This window comes from Oncorhynchus mykiss, chromosome 27, assembly GCF_057628025.1.
Source record: "Oncorhynchus mykiss isolate SJ-2025 chromosome 27, ASM5762802v1, whole genome shotgun sequence".
Taxonomy (NCBI): Eukaryota; Metazoa; Chordata; class Actinopteri; order Salmoniformes; family Salmonidae; genus Oncorhynchus; species Oncorhynchus mykiss.
Window position 1 is genome coordinate 13,718,875 of NC_143048.1, and position 21,266 is coordinate 13,740,140.

The 21,266-nt window shown below is 45.0% G+C and overlaps 2 protein-coding genes and 1 pseudogene across 5 annotated transcripts; 1 reads left to right on the forward strand and 2 right to left on the reverse strand.

Moving 5' to 3' along the window:
* Positions 1-381: 381 nt before the first annotated feature.
* On the reverse strand, positions 382-8,888 carry slc5a2 (solute carrier family 5 member 2). 2 transcript variants are annotated; one of them, NM_001124432.1, is given in 15 exon segments: positions 382-728; positions 931-1,066; positions 1,243-1,458; positions 1,783-1,951; positions 2,101-2,251; positions 2,380-2,487; positions 2,697-2,832; positions 3,094-3,323; positions 4,956-5,036; positions 6,618-6,723; positions 7,110-7,214; positions 7,310-7,369; positions 7,514-7,618; positions 8,335-8,406; positions 8,623-8,888. In NM_001124432.1, coding segments are annotated over 15 exon segments (2,004 nt in total). In that variant the 5' UTR covers positions 8,734-8,888; the 3' UTR covers positions 382-510.
* A 1,113-nt stretch (positions 8,889-10,001) lies between these two features.
* LOC110507567 (kelch repeat and BTB domain-containing protein 8-like) lies at positions 10,002-13,969 on the reverse strand. Of its 2 annotated transcripts, XM_021587633.3 has the most exons (5): positions 13,273-13,969; positions 12,853-13,006; positions 12,670-12,748; positions 12,247-12,474; positions 10,002-12,067 (listed from the first exon to the last, which is right to left on the reverse strand). In XM_021587633.3, exons 2-5 carry the CDS (start codon positions 13,004-13,006, stop codon positions 10,591-10,593), a joined length of 1,938 nt encoding a protein of 645 aa, XP_021443308.2. In that variant the 5' UTR covers positions 13,273-13,969; the 3' UTR covers positions 10,002-10,590. The 2 variants fall into 2 exon arrangements, with proteins under 2 accessions (XP_021443308.2, XP_090080626.1); XM_090224500.1 differs by lacking the exon at positions 13,273-13,969 and having other exon boundaries at positions 12,853-13,054.
* Positions 13,457-19,824, forward strand: LOC149971234 (serine--tRNA ligase, mitochondrial-like; annotated as a pseudogene). The gene is made up of 6 exons (XR_016492420.1): positions 13,457-13,525; positions 15,176-15,223; positions 15,495-15,560; positions 15,716-15,761; positions 15,864-15,951; positions 16,069-19,824. The product of XR_016492420.1 is annotated as a serine--tRNA ligase, mitochondrial-like (transcript).
* The last annotated feature ends 1,442 nt before the right edge of the window (positions 19,825-21,266 follow it).

Consider the following 21,266-nt stretch of genomic DNA (forward strand, 5'->3'; position numbering starts at 1 on the left):
CTACAGGGTGGAAAACAGTCCTCAGGGGCCAGATTGTTGTTCCTCTTTTTCTCCATCTCTAGCAAACACAGCTGATTTAATCAAATTGCATTCTAAACTGAAGATCATGATTAGGTGATTATTGGAGTCAGGTGTGCTAGCTGGGGCAAAACTTACACCAATCAGGCCCCGGGGGACTGAAATTGCCCACCCCTGGTGTAGGGGTTATTGAACATGTATTGATTTACTTTTTAAAACCATTTGTCCTCCACATGACTCTAGTTGACGCTTGATATATGCAATGGCCACTAGAGGGGAGAGATGTGCTAATGTTCAGGTTTAGCACAGGAGTGTGGATTATTTGTTATACCCAATTTCATAATGATGATATTACAAGAAAGGGGCTACACAGAACTACTTTATTTTTCATGAATAGATGTGTGTGTCCCCATCGAATGACATACTAGATTCTGAATTAAACAAAGTGTGAGAATGACCGAAAGTGCACTTCATCAATGGTCACTAGCCCCCTCATGCATAGTAACCCCAGAGGAAGACTGCCACAGCCATCATAACCAGGGCATTAGCATCAACAACATGCTTCCAGAAGGGCTCCTCACTGATGTCAGGCAGCTCTTTGGATGCCTCAGTAACCTCCTCCTCTGTGAGCTCTGGGACCTGAGCGCCACTGACGCCACAGAACCAGCCAATGAGACGACAGATACCTGATTTGGGTTCTTCAGCATCCACTAACAAAGGAAATAAAACAATATGATGGGCTTGTTAGACATTGCAGGTGCGTCAAGACAATCTACAAATCCCCTCACATAATAAATAAACTAATCGTAGATCAGTCAGTCCCAATTTACCCACAACGCATCATGGATTTGATCTGCACGACTGTAGTGGTGGGGGGAGTTGACACCGAAGTGGAAGTATGTTCTCTCATACCTGGGCTGTCTTCAGACTTGTCTCTGCTTTTCTCCTCTGCCTCCCTGCGTGCTATCCTCCCCTTCACTTCCTGCTTCCAGTCAAGGTCATCCCTCTCTTCCTTGGAGTGGCGGAGGCTGAACACAAGACGGTGGAGCTAGGAGAAGAGCAGTTCTATCAGAAATCACTCACAGAGCATTACATGAGTAGATGCATACTACCATAGGTTTATTCATCCTGAGTTTATAGTAAATTGCATTAATATCTAATGGATGCAGGCATTTGATAAAACAGAATGTTTAGGCACACTCTATTCTGCCAACGAGCACTCACATGTATGTCGTCTATGGCCGGTGTACAGTAGCTGACAAGCAGCACCAGGATGGAGGTGCAGAAGAAGAGCAGCACAGCGAAGTAGAGGTAATGGACCCCACACACCAGAGTGGGGCAGTCTGAGGGGAACAGGCAGCTGCCTGAGCCAAACCAAAACTCTGGCCCCATACGGCACAGCCCCATAGCTAGGCCCCCCATCAGGCCCCAAAAAGCCCCCTGAAAGAAATAAAAATGTAGTACCAAAGTAAACAGAAGGGAAAGTTCATCCAGTGGTATATGTCTGTATTCACAAAGCGTCTCAGTGTAAGAGTGCTGATGTAGAATCAGTTTGGCATTTCAGATCACATTGAATAAGGTTATATGAACGGGGGGAGGGCCTGATCCTAGATCGGCAGTCCTACCTTGAGATGCCTTGTGAATACGGGCCCAGATGTCTCTCTCACATTCATAGGTTACATTGCCAATGCTTTCCCTATGTCTCTCTCAACAATGTCCTCTCACAACAATGTAACTAGAACACAACACACCCTCTGACCTCACCTGCTCATTGACCCTCTTCACAAACACAGCCAGGAAGAAGACTGAGGCGATAGGCGGGGCCAGGTAGCTGGTCACTGATTGGATGTAGTCAAACAGCTGACCGCTCTGGGCCGCCTGGACCACAGGGATCCAGCAGATACTGATGGCTACGATGACGAGGACCCACACTCTGAGAAGGAGAGACGGAGTCAGTGAGAGGCAGACATTTTATTGGAACATACGTTATATTGACCAACTCCAGCTAATGGTCTGGGACAGCTGAACTTTTCTACCTAAACCAAGTTTTTCTATGTAAACCAAGTGAAAAAAGGCCCAGACCTGCCAACGACCATGAGCTCGCTCTCTCTGGCCTGCGGTCTGAAGCGGGTCCAGATGTCCATGGTGAACAGGGTGCTGCTGCTGTTGAAGATAGAAGCCAGGGAGCTCATCAGGGCCGCCAGCATGACCGCCAGCATCAGGCCCCTCAGACCTGGGGGTGAGAGGAGAGGAGACGGGGGAGAGAGACAAATTGTGTGTGTAAAAAAAAAGAAATGTAACACGATAAAAGTGTCACCCAGATCTGAGCGACTAGTTCAGCAGAGGAAAGAGACTTCTCACCATTGGGCATGACAGAGACCACCAGTTTGGGGTAGGCGATGTTGGAGCAGCCCACCTCCGTCCCACACACCTGCTTACACACCTCTGGCACCACACAACCCACCTCATCTGTCAACAGAGAGAAGACAGGCTGTTACCACGGAGCCCATAATGACAGGAGGAAAAGAGAGGGAACACCACACACACATATTCAGGGTAAAAGAGGTGTAACAAACTGTCTTTTACAGAGTCCTTTGCTGCGTGCTCGTTTCCCTGTTCATGAAACTCTCCACTCAACTCTGTGTCAATCCTATGATGGCATATTTTTGGGAACTCACTTGGGAAGAGCACGCGGCTGATCATTCCGGGGAACACCATAAGGAACATGGGGAGCAGTTTCAGGTATCCACACATGATGCAGCCCGCCTTTACATGGGTCAGACTGCGTGCCGCCAGGCAGCGCTGCACGATCACCTATACACACAGACATGGGGGAAGATACCAGATCAACTCAACCAACGATTTCATCTTCCCATCTGATCCATGTTGTTTCACATCCATCAAATTGAAGTATCTCTCACCATAGCAACAGAATGAGCAGAGGGGACATCAGCATTATGTCAAATTACATCCAGTCAGCAATGTGCAGTTTTGAATGGGTCATATACACTAAATGCACTATGAAATAAACCCACATATGAATTCCATCCACTGTGTTCCTATGAGCTTATTTACCTGGTCGGTGCACCAATACCAGCCACCCACGATGGCAATGCCAAAGAGGACCCCCGGCCAGGGTAGGTCCCCGGTCACGGGGTCCCTGAGCAGCTGGAAGGCGTCGTCTCGGGGGGTGAAGCACTGGGGGGAGATGTTGTAGCGCTGGGGCTCCAGGGACTGGTACGTGGAGGGCAGTGCTAACTTGTACTTCTCCAGCAGAGCATTGTAGCCCCCCACCTCAAAAAAGGCTGAGGAAAAAGATGAGAAAGGAAGAGGGACACACACACACACAATGTCACATAGATAGCAGAGGTCAAGAGGAGTGGACTGGGAGGTCTATGGTGGGTCTACAGTGAGGCTGGGTCAAGGAAATGGTTTACTAAAGGTGGGGGTGGATGAGAGAGGGAGGTTGGATGAAGGAGTGACTGAGTGGTGCACTAACAGATTCACTAGACACGTCAGCTAATTGAACATAACCAGTTGAGTCATGAGTTAGAAACATTTATTAAAGTGTCACTTCACAATGATACAATAGATGACAATACAACATACACATTTTAAAAGTCACATTGTGGACCACTGAAATAATGTTTTGAGACACTAAATGCAGTCATAATCAAAACATGGTACAGTATTTCATTTGTAGGTACAGTACCCATAATACATGACATCATCTGTACATCATTGGTATCAGTTAGTACACGGTGCATTCAGAAAGTATTCAGAACCTTTCCCCTTTTCCACATTTTGTAAAGTTACAGCCTTATTCTAAAATGAATTAAATCAAATATTTTCCTCATCAATCTGCACACAATACTCCATAATGACAAAGCGAAAACATTTTTGCAAATGTATTAAATAAAAAACAGAAATAACTTATTTACATAAGTATTCAGACCCTTTGTCCGTAGAGTTCCGAGACAGGATTGTGTCGAGGCACAGATCTGGGGAACTGTACTAAAACATTTTTGCAGCATTGAAGGTCCCCAAGAACCTGAGCCAATCCTCAGTAAAAGGCACATGACAGCTCGCTGTTTGCCAAAAGGCACCTAAAGGACTCTCAGACCATGAGAAACAAGATTCTCTGGTCTGATAAAGCCAAGATTGAACTCTTTGGCCGGAATGCCAAGCATCATGTCTGGAGTAAACCTGGCACCATCCCTATGGTGAAGCATGGTGGTAACAGCATTATGCTGTGGGGATGTTTTTCAGCAGCAGGGACTGGGAGACTAGTCAGGATCGGGTGAAAGATGAACGAACAAAGTACAAACGGATCCTTGATGAAAACCTGTTCCAGAGCACTCAGGACCTCAGACTGGGGTGGAGGTTCAACTTCCAAAAAGACAACAACCCTAAGCACACAGCCAAGACAACACAGGAGTGGCTTTGGGACAGGTCTCGGACTGTCCTTGAGTGGCCCAGCCAGAGCCCGGACTTGAACCTGATCGAACATCTCTGGAGAGACCTGAAAATAGCTGTGCAGCGACGCTCCCCATCCAACCTGACAGAGCTCGAGAGGATTTGCAGAGAAGAATGGGAGAAACTCCCCAAATACAGGTGTGCCAAACTTGTAGCGTCATACCCAAGAAGACTCACGGCTGTAATCGCTTTCAAATGTGCTTCAACAAAGTACTGAGGAAAGGGTCTGAATACTTATGTAAATGTGGGGGAAACTATTTAATCAATTTTAGAAAAAGGCTGTAACGTTACAAAATGTGGACAAAGTCAAGGGGTCTGATACTTTCAGAATGCACTGTATATACACATGAATGCATAAACAAAAACTTCTCCATTTCTTGTTACTCCGTCATGTGTTGAGTAACAAGTGGAGTCAACAAGGTGGAATGTGTGGCACTCTGGACACAGGACTCTGAACTTACCGAAACCCGTGAGGCTGAAGGCGCCAGCGATGATGACAAACGTCTGGACGGTGTCTGTGTACATCAGAGCAGCTAGGCCCCCTAGCGACACAGATTAATACGTTTGAAAGTTTCAATGTCTAGTACAGGGAAATGCCTTTCTTGACAACTCAAAACACAACAATGCAATGATCAATAACAATGTATTACTAGAAGAAAAAAAACACAAGAAAGTAGAATGAGAAATATGAAATTCACAATAAAGTAAATAAGTAAGCATACGTTCCAATACCATCTTTACATGTACAGGGATACTGGAGTGATAGAGGTAGATGTGTATAGAGGTAAGGTGACTAGACAACAATAACCCAGTTAATGAACAAACCACTGAGGTCATCTAGGAGTGTTTCCCAAACTCGGAGTTGGGAAACACTCCTCTAGGATACACACACACAATACAATGATTATCTATTCACCTCTAGGTGACCCTACACCCTCTTTGGGTTGAGGGTAACAGACAAAATGCCTGAGGCCCTGTTTTTTCCCTATGGGTCATCTTTTCCAAACATGCCCTCTCTTTAATCGCGGACAGCCTTTTCGTCTCCTTTCATTCTCCACATGTCCAATTCTCCCTTGGGCGTCCATTCATGTCTATCCTGTATCAATTCACTGTCAAGTGTCTTATCTACTTTAAGAGTTATCTGTGCTGCTTTGTATGTTCTTAATTTTAGATATATTTATCTATTTAAACAGTGACCCTTTTCTCTCCTTTCTTATTTCACAGACACTAGTCAATGCTCCTATTTCGGTGTCACCCCTATCTTGCTTATTTCCTGGCCTCCTTCTCCTCTCTGCTCTCAAACCTTCAAGGTCTCAGCAGTGCGGGGAGGACTCCTCTGTCTGCCCTTTTTCCTATCTTTTTCCTATCTGTCTGTAGCTCTTTATTAACAAAGTGTCTCACTGTTTGGCTTTATCTGAACTCATGGATTTTTTGGGGAAAAAACATGTCTATGGTGGCAATTTCTAAAGTCCTTACATAGGTTGATTAAGGTTATCTTGATCCTATCAATGATCCTGAATCACCACAGATGTCATATATCCCTGTCCACTTTATACTATTTAAATACAAATCTTCTAGTATTCAAATGAAGCCAAAACGAATGCTAACCATATCATGTGCTTTCTGTACTAATGAAATCTCTCCCTTCTAGAGTCCACTGTATTTTATTTAACAATAACATGGGTTAACCTTAAAATCAGTCACATCAATCATTTAATATATGTTGCATAGTGTGGAATACATTATTTACAGTAATTTACCATCCCTAAGAACTGCAACTTATTTATTTTCACTAATCATTTTAATGCTTATATAATCACTAGTTATCTGGGGCGGCAGGGTAGCCTAGTGATTAGAGCGTTGGACTAGTAACTGAAAGGTTACTAGTCCAAATCCCCGAGCTGACAAGGTACAAATCTGTCGTTCTGCCCCTGAACAGGCAGTTAAACCCACCGTTCCTAGGCCGTCATTGAAAATAAGAATTTGTTCTTAACTGACTTGCCTAGTTAAATAAAGGTTCTATCTCAATGTATTTTCATGCCCTATTTGCTTAAAATATGTCCTGTCCAAACCTCAATGTAATTGAATGTAATTTGTGCATCATTTGATCAAACAGATGTCACCTGTGACTGTGTACAGAGCTGTGATGGAGAGGAGGGCTATCACAGCCACATAGATGTTCCAGCCTAGAGCCTGCTGTATGAACACAGCCCCAGAGAACATGTCCACCTGGAGAGAGAGAGATGAGGAGACAGTCAGACTGGTCCACGGGTATGTTTATACCTCAATAAAACATACAGAACTCAGGAGTCTTAGCAATACCACAGATACAATCAATGTTGGGGAAAATGTCATGATAAAGGACTGTGGGGGACGTTCATAGCATGTTACAAACAGTGCCCCATAGTGCTGCCCTAGACCAGGGCTCTCCAACCTTGTACCTGGAGAGCCACCCTCCTTTGGGTTTTCGCTCCAACCCCAGTTGTAACTAACCTGATTCAGTTTATCAACCAGCTAATCATTAGAATCAGTTGTGCTAGATTAGGGTTGGAGCGAAAACATACAGGACGGTAGCTCTCCACGAACAGGGTTGGGGAGCCCTGTCCTAGACTCACAGAGATTTTGGTGAAGATGTAGAGGAACAGAGAAATGACAGAGAGGTACAGACTGATCCTGGTTCCCCCAAACCTCTTCTTCAGGTACTGAGGCATTGTAATTACCTAAGCAACGGGAAATGCAGAAATTTCAGACAAATGGACACAAATCTCTGCAGTATGCCATGTTAGTTGGCATATAATGGTCTTGTGTAACTTACCCCCGCTGTGAGGTAAACGGGGACAAACAGCCAGCCCAATAGGAGCACGATAAACAAGGCCTGGGTAGAGAAAGAGGGCTCCAATTTCAGAAGAATCTCAATTTCCTGATCAGCACATTTTACAAAGTATTGTCACTGTGTATTGTACTCAAAACTCTGTAATAACATGTCATAACTTATTTTAAGGGGGCAAATTATACTTACATTCCACTCAAAACCCCCCACAGCAATTCCACTGGCTGCTCCGGTACCAGCAAGGCCCACAAAGTGACCACTACCAATATTACTGGCAAACAGTGATGCTCCAACCTAGAGAGAGAAAGAGAGAGAGAGAGAGAGAGAGAGAGAGAGAGAGAGAGAGAGAGAGAGAGAGAGAGAGAGAGAGAGAGAGAGAGAGAGAGAGAGAGAGAGAGAGAGAGAGAGAGAGAGAGAGAGAGAGAGAGAGAGAGAGAGAGAGAGAGAGAGAGAGAGAGAGAGAGAGAGAGAGAGAGAGAGAGAGAGAGAGAGAGAGAGAGAGAGAGAGAGAGAGAGAGAGAGAGAGAGAGAGAGAGAGAGAGAGAGAGAGAGAGAGAGAGAGAGAGAGAGAGAGAGAGAGAGAGAGAGAGAGAGAGAGAGAGAGAGAGAGAGAGAGAGAGAGAGAGAGAGAGAGAGAGAGAGAGAGAGAGAGAGAGAGAGAGAGAGAGAGAGAGAGAGAGAGAGAGAGAGAGAGAGAGAGAGAGGGGAGAACTGAGAAACACATCCTCATAATGTGGCATGTGACACTTAGCTTCTGGAAAATCTTATATCTTGAAAACTTGACTTTTGACATGAAACACATATTGGGACTGTGTCAACAGTGGACTAATTAAACAAATACCAAAATACAGTTTTTGAGTGGAATTGTCCTTGAACACACATACAGGCTGTAATGTATACAATGGGACTGGGCAAGACAGGAAAGGTGACTGGAAGCTAAAACTAGCAGAAGAAGAGACCCAAAGGGTTAGTTAAAATACAAGAGTTGTCAAAGGTCAAGTTGAACTCACTGGCCACCATGTCATGGTCCGTCCTGCCAAAAAGTAGCCTCCCACAGTTCCACGGTTGGTCCGGAACATAGACTGGAAGACAGGACATTCACTGGATGTAAGCCCTAGGCAGTGGTTTACCTCATGACATACTCGACTGTATTGTACATGTCAATAAGTGGAATATGACCTATACAAATACCCAGTTTGACATAACATCATTATGATAAATTATACATGGAAAGAATCATGTATAACTTACAACTATGTAGGCTACAGACAGATATCCAGATAGGTGTAACTACTAACCCAGACGCCTACGCCAATGACCAGAATGAAGTAGCCGATGATGACCAAGATATCAGCTAGATTATTAATGGTCCTCGTCGCCGGCGTGGTCTCAGACGTGTGGTTCTCCATTTCTCAACGGCGTCAAAGGGCCTAATAATGTCAAACCAAAGGGTATCAGTCCAAGACTTGGAGGAAAGGATAATGATAATACGAGTGTCTATTAAATAGTGGGCTCACTCCCTAACGTTCGATAAGAGAAATGCCAGGTGAAGGAGAGGAGTGGATGGTCAGTAAGACCTTTGGTCAACAGGAAAAGAGACTGACTCAAGGAGTTTATTAATGACAGTAATAATTAACGCAGGCCTCTTCACTTATACACATGGTTTAGTTCTAGTAAAAAAAATTAAAGCTCCATTAGTTCAGTCCAACCTTCTATCGTAAACATGTCGAACAAACTTGATTTTCTCTTCCATGTGAAAATTGTTATATTGGTAACTTAATTCAATTGTTACAGGTGTTAACATTTGGTTTACCGTGACCCAAAATGTGCCTAAAGCAAGAACAAAGACTACATCCGCTGTCATATTGGTCTCTGACCAAAGGCTACACCACTACAAAGACCCTGCTGTAAATGTGTTGAGCGAGACTACGAGATGTCTGCATGAGTGACTACGAGACCGTCCATTCTAAATGTGACTCGGGTTAATGATTTCTTCTCTTTTTAGTAACATACACAAAATGACAGAATGACAAACGGACCGATGGACCTGTTGTCGTAGCCCAGAGAGGAACATTGTAAAACAGGAGAATAATCCCAAAAATCTTAAGCAAATATGTCCTTTAATCATTTGATAGAATAACTGTCATCAAATTATCAATTTGTCTTTCAGTTCAAAAACATAAATCAGATTACATGAGTGAGGTGATGTTTTTCTTAAGGGGTATGAGGTATTGGGGGGATCCCTTGTTGTTACATACCATAATCCAACGTTCACTCCCCAACACATTTGCACTCTTCACACAGCTCTATGGAGCAAAGGGACGTGCTCAACTAAAATCCCAAATAAACTTGCCCGTCTAAAAACCAAAAGGTGTCAGGTATTCTGCAGGATCTGCCTGCTCCTGTGGTATGTAAGTAACCCATACATCTGGAAATTAACTCTAATTATGTGGTCTGTAATCTGAACCAAAAAAAACAGAATTTTCAGAAATGAATTGTATTAAGACCTTAATATTTAAAATTCTAGCTTGGATTACACAGTTGTTTGAGCATGGAGACTTGGGTGCAATAGTGATTACGAAACCACGCTATCCCGTCTGATGATAACACGATCTGATTGGAGGAGTGTTAAGGGTGAATAGCGATGAAGAGAAACTGACCAAAAATAACAAGTGACTAAAATCTAGGTCATGTTTATTAGAGAATTTTTTTTTTTTTTAAATACAAAACATGTTGCAACGCAAACCAAAAATGAATGTATAGGTCATTGGACAAGTCCAGGTAGGTGGTCCTTCCCTGTTTCAGCTCATTTTCTTCTGTTTGGTGCCTAATGAACATGGGGCCCTGGAATCACTGGATAGTGAAAGACTAAAGTTACACAAAAGTGGGATCCTTTGGTGAATTTCAGAAAGTTTGGGATAGAAAATAAATAAAAAATGAAAACACCTCATCAAATTTCAATAAACAAATGTAAACCCTGCCAAACATTCACAACATAGGAATTTAACGGCTGCATAGGCCTATAAATTGGCAAAGGCTGAGGATGTGTGTTCAATAGGCAAACAATTTTCAAACCATTTAAATGCATTCAAATCATTTTTGAGAAGGACTTGAGCATTTTTGTGGCATACGGTGGTTACATTCAGACGCGAGTCCCCCCCCCCCCCCCCCCACTGTCTCAAGTGTTAAAAATTAATAACATTTCATTTCATTATTGAAACCCCATGAATGCTGGTCTTAGCCACAGCTCATTAGTCCTGCTGTGGCTAGTCATCATCAGGATTGCGGTCCTCCCGAGCCAGTCTCAGTCGGGACAGGATGTGTTTCTTGGGGAACTTGAGGGTGGTACAGCCGAACTGGCTGACTCCCCCCGTGTCTCTGGGTAGTTTCTCCCGTCTCTGGACCCAGCTGCGCCAGCCAGGCTTCCAACAGTACACACTGTCATAGAAACGGGAGCCGTTCTCCCCGCCCAGCACGTATATCCTGCGTTTCCACCTGGCCACGCCCCCGGCAGCGATCCGCCTCGGCAGCCCTGGAAAAACCACTGGACTAGGGGCTCGGTCGCTCCCCCCACTCCTCTCTGCCACCACCGCCCCAGTCACCTCCCGCTCCACCCCTGAGCCCCGGCCCTCCCTGAAGAACAGCACCCGCCCCGTGGCGTCCAGAGGTTCCAGATGGGTGTAGTTTCCATCTATAAACTTAGTGGCGTCCCTCATGTAGCCTCCGATGGCACAGACCCCCCCCCGCACCGCCACCCCTCCTGCCAGGCAGGTGGCACCAGAGTCCAGTCCCACACGGGTCCATGAGTCAGTCAGGGTGTGATAGATTAGCACGCCAGCGTGCACCACAGCCCGGTTCTGCTCCAGCGTGGTGCCGCCCAGAAGGTAAATGCGGCCGCGCAGGGCGGCACAGGCAAAGGAGCGCAGCGGCAGGGGCAGACGGGGCCCAGGGCCCCACTGAAGAGTGGCCAGGTCCAGGATCTCACAGGAGTCCAGCATGGCTCCTCTGTTGCAGCCCCCCAGGGCGTAGAGTGACTCCCCACAGCCCAGCAGACCCAGCATGGCCCGGGGCTGCACCATGGGCGATCGCTCCTGCCAGCGATCCAACACAGAGTCATACTCATGGACCTCCGTGGACACCGTGCCCCCCCGCAGGATGCCCCCCGCTACGAACAGCCGCCCCCCGATGGCCGTGCAACCTGGGCACAGCAGAGAGCCCAGGGCAGCCAACTTCTCCCATTTCCCTGTACGTGGGTCGAAGCAGTCCACAGTGAAGTCCCTCTCGTTCAGCGACTCGTCCTCCCGCGGCTTCAGGTCCACACACACAATCTTCTTCTCGAACATGCCTTCCCGGGGCCTCAGTGGGCCTCCCAGGCCCTCCCCGGCTGCCGCAGAGCCCAGCTCCTGGCTCAGCCGCCGGCTCTCCTCCAGGGACAGCAGGCCGGGGCGGAGGTGGTGGAGCAGGGCCGGCATGTGGCTGTAACGGTCCAGGGGCCGGTGCTCGGCCCAGCGGCGTGCCGCGTCATACACCTCTGCCTCAGAGTCTACGCCCAGGCGGTCAGATCCCAGCAGGCTGCCCAGGGTACCTGGGTCCAACAGGAGGAAGTCCTTTTGGCGGGCCACGCGGGGGAAGTGCTGGGCCACCAGCCTCAGAGAGGCCCTCAGGAGCAGCTGGTCGTGGTGGGAGCGGGCCAGAGAGTACATGCCCAGGCAGTTGTCCACAGACAGGTGTTCAAACAGGAACCTATGGACACACACAGATGTTTGAGGATGGAAAACCAGACAATAAAAGATGTTTTTTTAAAATGCTATCAAAACTCTGTCAGTTAATGAACTGCACAGGCTTATTAAGAGTATCAGCAGCATTCTGGACCGGGGAAAAAACAACGTATCGGTGTTAGGCAGCACTGACTATATAGTTACCTAGAGCACAGGTCCTGCAGGGGCATTACTTGAAGCCGATTGGCCGCCACAAACAGGTCTTCGGCCGTGTCCAAGCAGAGTCCCGCCTCCCCAGTGTAGACGAACTGGATGACAGTCTCCATGACTGACGGCGTCACCTCCTCCAATCGGATCTCAGTGAGACGGGACTCCACCAACGGGCTAGTGAACATGGCACGGAAATACGGGCTGACGGCTGCCAAGAGGACTCTGAAGAGAGGCAGAAGCACGACGTCATTCACATAAGGGTGAGATAGGGTGTAACTACAATGAACTGCAGGACACTGGAGTACTGAAATGGCAGCAGGCATCTGAGTATGTGTCACATATTCCTTTGTGTGTAGCAACATGCACTGTCTGGATGTCTATAGTACACTAGAATTGAGAGAAGATCATTGACCCTACCTGTGACACATAAACCTCTTCCCCTCCACTAACAGAGTGACGTCACACAGCTGCTGAGCATCCAGTAGCTGCTTCAACCCTGACGGAGAGAAGAAGTAAAGAGTGAGGAGATAGAAAGAGACTTATATGATATAGGCAGCACATGAGTGATGCATTCATTTGGATGTTCCCATTCCACCGGACCATGTGTGACGTAGTCTCCTAAAGGAGTGGAGCTGTCGTCAGGAAAGTCCTCTTCTTCGGAGTCGCTGTCCGAGAGGGGCTCCCCGCCCCCACTGTCCCCATCCTGCCAGGGCTGTGGCCGCCAGGTGATCGTTCCGCCACGGACTGCACTCATCTGAAGATAGTCAAGCGTTGACATAATATACATGGGAATATCAGGAAACTTTAACAACAAAAAACATTATTTCTGTCTCAAGGAGCCAGATACACAAGATGGTGGCCAGTTATAATTATGATTTGATGTAGGTAGATCTTAGTAATCTATTTAAGAGTAATTAGCTCTCAAAGGCAACATTCCCAAGTCCTCTCTCTTATTGAGAAAATCAACAGGGTACATTCAGGAATAGTGACACAAAATGACAACAATGTTGTTGACTTTACCTTGATTAAAGGGAGACTACCCTACTTGGAGGTCCTGTCCTGGGCTCCGATTGTGTGTATGTCACCAGGGGCCAGACAGTTAGTAGCTTCACCTTTAAGCCCGATTGTCTGTAGTCAGTCAAGAAGGGAAGCTGACAGTTGCCATCCGTGTGTCCCACCCTCCGATCCGCATGTCCTGGTCTGAATGAGTACGGCCTCCAGTGTGGGGTGCAGCACGGCTCATGGTTCTCAGAACCAGCTGCGGCTAGCTAACGTTAGTTAGCAACTGCTGAATGCAGCCAAAGCACCCCTTTCTGTCTTATCCGGGGAATCAGTAAATCATGGCAAGAAATACAAACAACTCAAACGCATTACAGTTGTTAAAAATATGAAAAACTGGTTGTATTGTCCCAGGACCTGCCTGACTATTGTCGGCCGCACAATTCACTTTTCCCCCTGTCCCAACTGCATTACCGCAATGCAATAGTTCAGCTAGTCTCATTGGCTAGCCTTTGAACCGGTGCACGGATGTGACGTTTTGTTTTGGACTCATTCGTGCGCCTTATTTGATAGCTAAAGCAAATTTAAGCGATATTTTGTTTTCTACTTTCTAAACAATACATTTGTTACAGATTTTGCTCATTTAATTTTCAGGTCCCGTCATTTCATTGGTTGTCTCATTTAGTTCCGCCTCTATTTACCAACCTACTTCCGCATTGAAACATGGCGACTTGCATTGGCATGGTTACCCGGCTTTGCACATAGAAGGTATTAAAACCGGTTTCAAGACGCTTTACAAGGCAGGGAACGAAAGTATTTACCCCCAGCCGCTCCACACATGAGATGTGAAGTAGTCTGTACGAACATGTCCGCGAGGAGAGTTACAAAGTCATTGCCAATGTGGAGACTCGGAAAGGGGATCTACGGGGAGAAGATGTCAGGGAGATTGTAAGCGTTTCTGTATATCCCATCTCCCGACACCATGTTGAATACTGTAGATGCAGCCTAGTTACATGCGCTTTGCATGCTCTCTTGACCATCAAGTCATTGAAGTGTATTTGATGTGCAAGAGAGATTGCCTCTGTGCTTTCATATGCTCTGTCTGTCATTTGCCTTGAAGTACATTCATATGAATACAGCCTCCCTGGATGTGGCAGTGTAGGCTACTGCATTTGTATCAAGCACATTGCCTGGTCTCTATAGGCCTACGTCATCAGTGGTGTGTTTCTGATGCAAGTGTGTGTTGCAAGTGTGTGTTTGGCAGCAACTTGAGGTGGTGCTTGAGGAAATCTCACAGCTGGAGGTGCAGAAGAAAGTGATAAGTCACAGAGTTCGGGCTCTTGTGGTCAGTTGATATATTGACAATGATGCCAATAACTGTGCCTCGAAACATTGTTTTCATGTTATGATGAGATATTATTTTGTGGGATTATTGTGATTAACATTTTCCTTCTCTTCACAGGATCAGAATAACAAGAAAGCCCTAGCTAATGTACTGTATGTTCTGTCTTGCCTGCTGTGACCTTATGGTATTTTCACTTAAAGGCTGAATAGAAAGAATACCCTTGTGGAGTAAGTAAACCATTATCTTCTTCAGATTCCTGAGTTCAAGGAGGCTACGAAGGACGGTCGGGAGATCCGCCACCGGCTGAGCCAGCTTTACCCCCGAGAACACTATGGCTGAGCCCTGAGGCTGCCCAACACCACACACAATGTGGTGAGAATACACACCTTACTAGACCTTTAACTATAGGAAGACATTTTTGAATACCAACATGCAGGACTATGTGAAATAAAATAATGAAAATGGTCATAAAAAAACAACAAATTGAAACAGCACTATATACATCATAACAACTATAGCAGTGATGAATAAATGTCTCCCTACTTTGAAAGCAAATCTGTTTTTTTCCTTCTCTCTCAGGGGTTCATACCAATGGTTGTGCCAGACATGCTGAAGGGGGCTGTATTTGTGAGTATCTGACTCTATCCTTCATTTGGGGCGGCAGGCTAGCCTAGTGGTTAGAGCGTTGGACTAGTAACCGGAAGGTTGCAAGTTCAAACCCCCGAGCTGACAAGGTACAACTGTCGTTCTGCCCCTGAACAGGCAGTTAACCCACTGTGTGTAATTTAGTTTTGAGCCAGTTTTCACAAGTAACATTTCTCCAAACTGACACGTTCTCTCTTTATTTTTCTCTTTCCTTCTCTGGCTCTCTCTCAATCTTCCTCACTCATACATACAGGAGGGTTGTGAAATCCAGCCTCATGCCCACAGGGCATGGCTGGCACGGGGGAGATGGGCGTAGCAGGTGAGGCCATGAGTTAGGCTGCGATGGGGAGGTTGTGGGGTAAGGTCACCTGTGTGGGTGGGAATGGACATGCCATGGAAAAACCAGAATGACTAGCAGCGATATACAAGTGTGCAGTTGTCGCTGTATCAACAAAGTTTCCTTTTCTCTTCTAGGTTATTTTATGGACCATGCTGTTAACTGGAAGGACCTTCCTGTCATGTGAGGCACTTGTATTAGGTTTGATTTGCTGACAACCCAGTGTAACGTACAAGTGTATATGTGTTATTATTAGAGATGAATGGTCCGATTTTTCCATTGTAGGCCTGTGTGCAGTAGCCCATGTTACAGGGCTGAGACGGACACAGGCAGAGAGACTTGGGGCCTTTACAGAGTACATCACTTCAACAAGGTAACGGGAAACAAAGCCAAATCTTTTAGACTCAACCAAGGACCAAGTCGTCCGCCGTATTTGATGCGTGGTGTTAAAGTACCCTTGTGTCCTCATCCTCTGCTTGTGTCTGTCCAGGTGGAGATGTTTGGTGTGACTGCAGATGAGACTGGGGAGGAGAGCTCTCAGATGCCGGAGGAGTTCCTGTCCCTGCAGAAGGAGATCTCCTCCCTGGAGCTCCACTATAGGTCAGTGCTCCTCTCTGGCTCTCTGCATACACTCAATGTTGCTGGATAGATGCATAGCTTATGCTTTGAGTTGCACTGTACAGTGTATTTTGACATTTGTACACACCATAGCCATATATTTACATATACACTACCGTTCAAAAGTTTGGGGTCACTTAGAAATGTCCTTGTTTTTGAAAGAAAAGCATTTATTTTATTTAAAATGACATCAAATTGATCAGAAATTCAGTGTAGACATTGTTAATGTTGTAAATGACTGTTGTAGTTGGAAACGGCAGATTTTTCACGTCCATTTTCAAGAAGGGGACAGTGTGTGTGCCTTGTGCCTCGCAGCCCTGCCCGGGGATGGAGGTGATTTGAAAAGCCAAAGTACACTCCTTTTGAAATACATCGGACCGAACCAGCCCAATCGCATGCCCCGCCCTGTCCCAAAGCCCAGATGACATCATGCACCAACACACTTACATCAACAGAACAACTGAAGCCTTTCCATCTACAGTTGAAGTCGGAAGTTTACATACACCTTAGCCAAATACATTTAAACTCCGTTTTTCACAGTTCCTGACATTTAATCCTAGTAAAAATGGCCTGTTTTAGGTAAGTTAGGATCACCACTTTATTTTAAGAATGTGAAATGTCAGAATAATAGCGCAGAGAATGATTTATTTCAGCTTTTATTTCTTTCATCACATTCCCAGTGGGTCAGAAGTTGACATACTCTATTAGTATTTGGTAGCATTGCCTTGAAATTGTTTAACTTGGGTCAAACGTTTCAGGTAGCCTTCCACAAGCTTCCCACAATAAGTTGGGTGAATTTTGGCCCATTTCCTCCTGACATAGCTGGTGTAACTGAGTCAGGTTTGTAGGCCTCCTTGCTCGCACACGCTTTTTCAGTTCTGCCCACAAATGTTCTATAGGATTGAGGTCAGGGCTTTGTGATGGCCACTCCAATACCTTGACTTTGTTGTCCTTAAACTATTTTGCCACAACTTTGGAAGAATGCTTAGGGTCATTGTCCATTTGGAAGACCCATTTGCGACCAAGCTTTAACTTCCTGACTGATGTCTTGAGATGTTGCTTCAATATAGCCACATCATTTTCTTTCCTCATGATGCCATCTATTTTGTGAAGGGCACCAGTCCCTCCTGCAGCAAAGCACCCCCACATTATGATGCTGCCACCCCAGTGCTTCACAGTTGGGATGGTGTTCTTCGGCTTGCTAGTGTGAGGATTTATGTTTATGCTCTATAACCCGCTACCATATTACAAAGATTGATTGTTTGAACAGCAGCTGCTTTGTCTGTGTATGTGTGTGTGTGTGTCAAGAACTGAGCAACATGGTGTGACTGCTGTGTGTTGCAAAACTGTAGATAACCGCTCAACAGCTGCTTTGTCTTTGTGTGTGTGTGTGACAAGAACTGAGCAACGTGGTGTGACTGCTGTATGTTGCAAAACTATAGATATGTGGGTACAGGGAGGGGAGGCTCATCACGAGGTTTAACTGACGTGGAGAAATACTGAGTAACACAATGACAAGATAACAGGAACGGAGTAGTTGCAGCAACTAGAATGTGATACCAGAACAGTAAGAATCTATACATCGATGGAGGGAGGACTCCAGGAGGTGGGGACCAGCCTGAGCGCCTACGATAGGCTGAGCAAGTCTAAACCACGCTCAGCCTCTACTGTGATAGGCCAACAGAGGAGTTGGAACTACGTCTATCACAGTATAAGAACAGCTGTATACTTACTTCTAGTTAGTTCTCTGTTAACCCTGCGTGGTGACACATTGAACCTGTATATACGAAAATTGCATTTACCATTTATTGCTTACTTACAGTTTTTTTCCAACTGTTTACACACGTTTTCAAAACTGTCTCCTTTTTTTCAAATCTCTACACACAATTTCCAAAACTGCACACACAAAATGCAAAATGCCTCACATCTCCTTCAAAATGTAACACTGCATTCAAAATGACAAACACATGTCAGAATGAAGCATTTGCATCAAATGGCAAACACTGCTTTCATAATAGTGCATTTTTGGATATACCATGTAAACAGTGTTGTTCTAAATCTAAAGCTCTTTGGTCTTTCATAGGCTTATATCTACATTTCAATACAATATTCTACAGTGAAAGTAATCTGCTGAGAGGGGTAACAAGTACACTGTAAACACCAATGCAATGTAGAAACAGAAAATATTTATTAGGCCAAACATTACTGTTGTATACAGTAGCATACAACAAAACCATATGTAAACCAAAAGTATATTCTTTAGAATATACACAATTGTGTGTGTGGGGTCCTGGGGGGGGGGGGGGGGGGGGGGTGCTAAGCTACGCTTCATCTCTTCTCCGGCCTGGGTCTGGCCACAATACTTCGTCCACACCACAAGATACGTTTTCTCTTGCCAAATATCGAGGGAAGTATCTCCTAGCATGGCGTATCCAACCTTGGACAGAGGCAACCTCTATGTCCCCACATGCGTCCTCCATTGCCTGGAGAAGCGGCATGCGGGCATAGGGTTGGCGATCATACACTTTCCAGTGCCAGGCTGAGAAGAATTCCTCTATGGGATTTAGAAAAGGTGAATATGGGGGTAGGTACAAAACTATACAAAATTGTGGATGGATGGCAAACCAGTTTTGGACCAGAACAGCCCGTGAAAACTAATATTGGCCCATAAAACCACAAATCTAGCAGGCTCCTGATCTGGATCAGGGACAAGCATTGTGTAAATTGCATCCAAAAAAGTGAGCATATTGTACGGACCCAGTGTGGCATTGTGATGGAGGACCCCGTTTTGAGTGATGGCAGCACATAGTTATATTACCCCCACGCTGTCCAGGGACATTGGTAATTGCCCTCTGTCCTATTACATTTCTTCCGCGGCGCCTAGTTTTGGTGAGGTTGAAGCCAACCTCATCCACATAAATAAATTCATGGCGAATTACATGGGCATCCAGCTCCAATACTCTCTGTAAAAGACAAAAGGATATACAGATGAGGAAATATGGTATGTCTGAAGTACTGGAAGTAGTGTTGCATACATACCTCTACAAAGTCATGTCGCATATTCTTGACTCTGTCAGAGTTTCTCTCAAATGGCACCTTGTAAAGTTGTTTCATCGTCACTCGGTGCCGTTGGAAGATGCGTTGTATGGTAAGCACCAACTGTCAGAGCAGCTCACAGATTACTGCACCTGTACATAGCCCACCTATAATTTAGCCCAAACAACTACCTCTTTCCCTACTGTATTTAATTTATTTATTTATTTTGCTCCTTTGCACCCCCATTATTTTTATTTCTACTTTGCACATTCTCCCATTGCAAATCTACCATTCCAGTGTTTTACTTGCTATATTGTATTAACTTTGCCACCATGGCCTTTTTGCCTTTACCTCCCTTATCTCACCTCATTTGCTCACATCGTATATAGACTTGTTTATACTGTATTATTGACTGTATGTTTGTTTTACTCCATGTGTAACTCTGTGTCGTTGTATGTGTCGAACTGCTTTGCTTGATCTTGGCCAGGTCGCAATTGTAAATGAGAACTTGTTCTCAACTTGCCTACCTGGTTAAATAAAGGTGAAATAAATAAATAAAAAAATAAATGGTTGACAGGCTGACAGCATTGATGTTGTTAAATATGGTGTCATTATTCAAGATTTGCTCTCTTATCTCTCAAATCTCAATTACATTGTTGGCCAAAACCATATTTATAATTGCAGTCTCTTGTACATCTGTAAACAAGCGTCCTCGTCCTCCATGATGTCTTTGCCTTTCCACTCTATACAGAATTCAAACACAGTATGTGTTCAGCATAGGAACTGTAAACAATGTACAATAAAATGTAGTACAGCATGATAACCAACCTCATTCAATGCTGTGCAGTAAATGGAATGCTTAGAGTTACAAATGTTTATGCAATACTATGCAGTCATACGTATTTTACAGTACATTACTGTAATGCTAAAATAGTCATTAGATAGTTGCATACCTGTTCTCATTTCTGAAGGTTCGAATTATGGACGCCACTGTAAATCGACTCAAGTTGGGCTGGACTCTCAGTCCAGCCTCTCTCATGGTCAAACCGTGGTTGATCACATGATCAACAAGTGTTGCCCTAATCTCATCAGAGATGGCTCTCCTTCCTTCTCTTCTTTGCCCTCGTCCTCTTCTTCCTCTTCCTGTCCCTCCTACTCCTCTTGCTCTCTGTCCATTGTTGGCATCCATTGTTCAAAACAGGTAATCTGACCTTTGAACTATTTATAGGCCTATACTACAGTAAAGCAGTGATTGGTTAGTGATCAGTTAAGCTATTAGTGTTTGCACATGTGAGGAGTGTGTGTGTGATCTGGTGAATAAGTGTAGCATTTTGATTGGTTGTGTTTGGAAAAGGAAAGCAAGTCACTTCCTGTTAGATTTTTGTGTTTTAGGTAGAGAATTGTGTGTAGTGTTTTGAAAAAAGTGTTTTATGCAATTGACAACTGAGTCAAAGGCTGAGAAATAGCTTATGGTTTTGGATATTTGGTGTGTAGTTTTGCACTTTGAGTGAGAGGTTTCAAAAATCGTGTGACATGAAAATATTTTGTGTGTAAGCAGTTGGAAAAAACTGTAATAAAAATCAGACATAGAATAAAATCCGTAACTTAGTGTTCTACTTGTCCTGATACCAGATTCAATTGATGCAACACTAACACTAGCCTCCCCCTTTTTCCTCCAAACATAACGATGGTCATTATGGCCAAACAGTTCTATTTTCGTTTCATCAGACCAGAGGACATTTCTATAAAAAGTACGATCTTTGTCCACATGTGCAGCTGCAAACTGTTGTCTGGCTTTTTTTATGGTGGTTTTGGAGCAATGGCTTCTTCCTTGCTTAGCGGCCTTTCAGGTTATGTTGATATAGGACCTGTTTTACTGTGGATATAGATACTTTTGTACCTGTTTCCTCCAGCATCTTTACAAGGTTCTTTGCTGTTGTTTTGGAATTGATTTGCACTTTTCGCACCAAAGTACGTTCATCTCTAGGAGACAGAACACATCTCCTTCCTGAGCGGTATGACGGCTGCGCGGTC

Bases quoted from the DNA above. Each gene is read 5' to 3' on its own strand.
- LOC110507567 (XM_090224500.1), bottom strand. From the start codon at position 13,039: ATGTATATTATGTCAACGCTTGACTATCTTCAGATGAGTGCAGTCCGT. The intron at 12,475-12,669 runs GTAGGGTCAATG...GCCTCTCTTCAG, and splicing joins AAGAGGTTTATGTGTCACAG to AGTCCTCTTGGCAGCCGTCA. The intron at 12,068-12,246 runs GTAACTATATAG...GTGTGTCCATAG, and splicing joins CTGCAGGACCTGTGCTCTAG to GTTCCTGTTTGAACACCTGT.
- slc5a2 (XM_090223417.1), bottom strand. The intron at 2,488-2,696 runs GTGAGTTCCCAA...CTCTGTTGACAG, and splicing joins CAGCCGCGTGCTCTTCCCAA to ATGAGGTGGGTTGTGTGGTG. The intron at 1,459-1,782 runs GTGAGGTCAGAG...TATTTCTTTCAG, and splicing joins TGAAGAGGGTCAATGAGCAG to GGGGCTTTTTGGGGCCTGAT.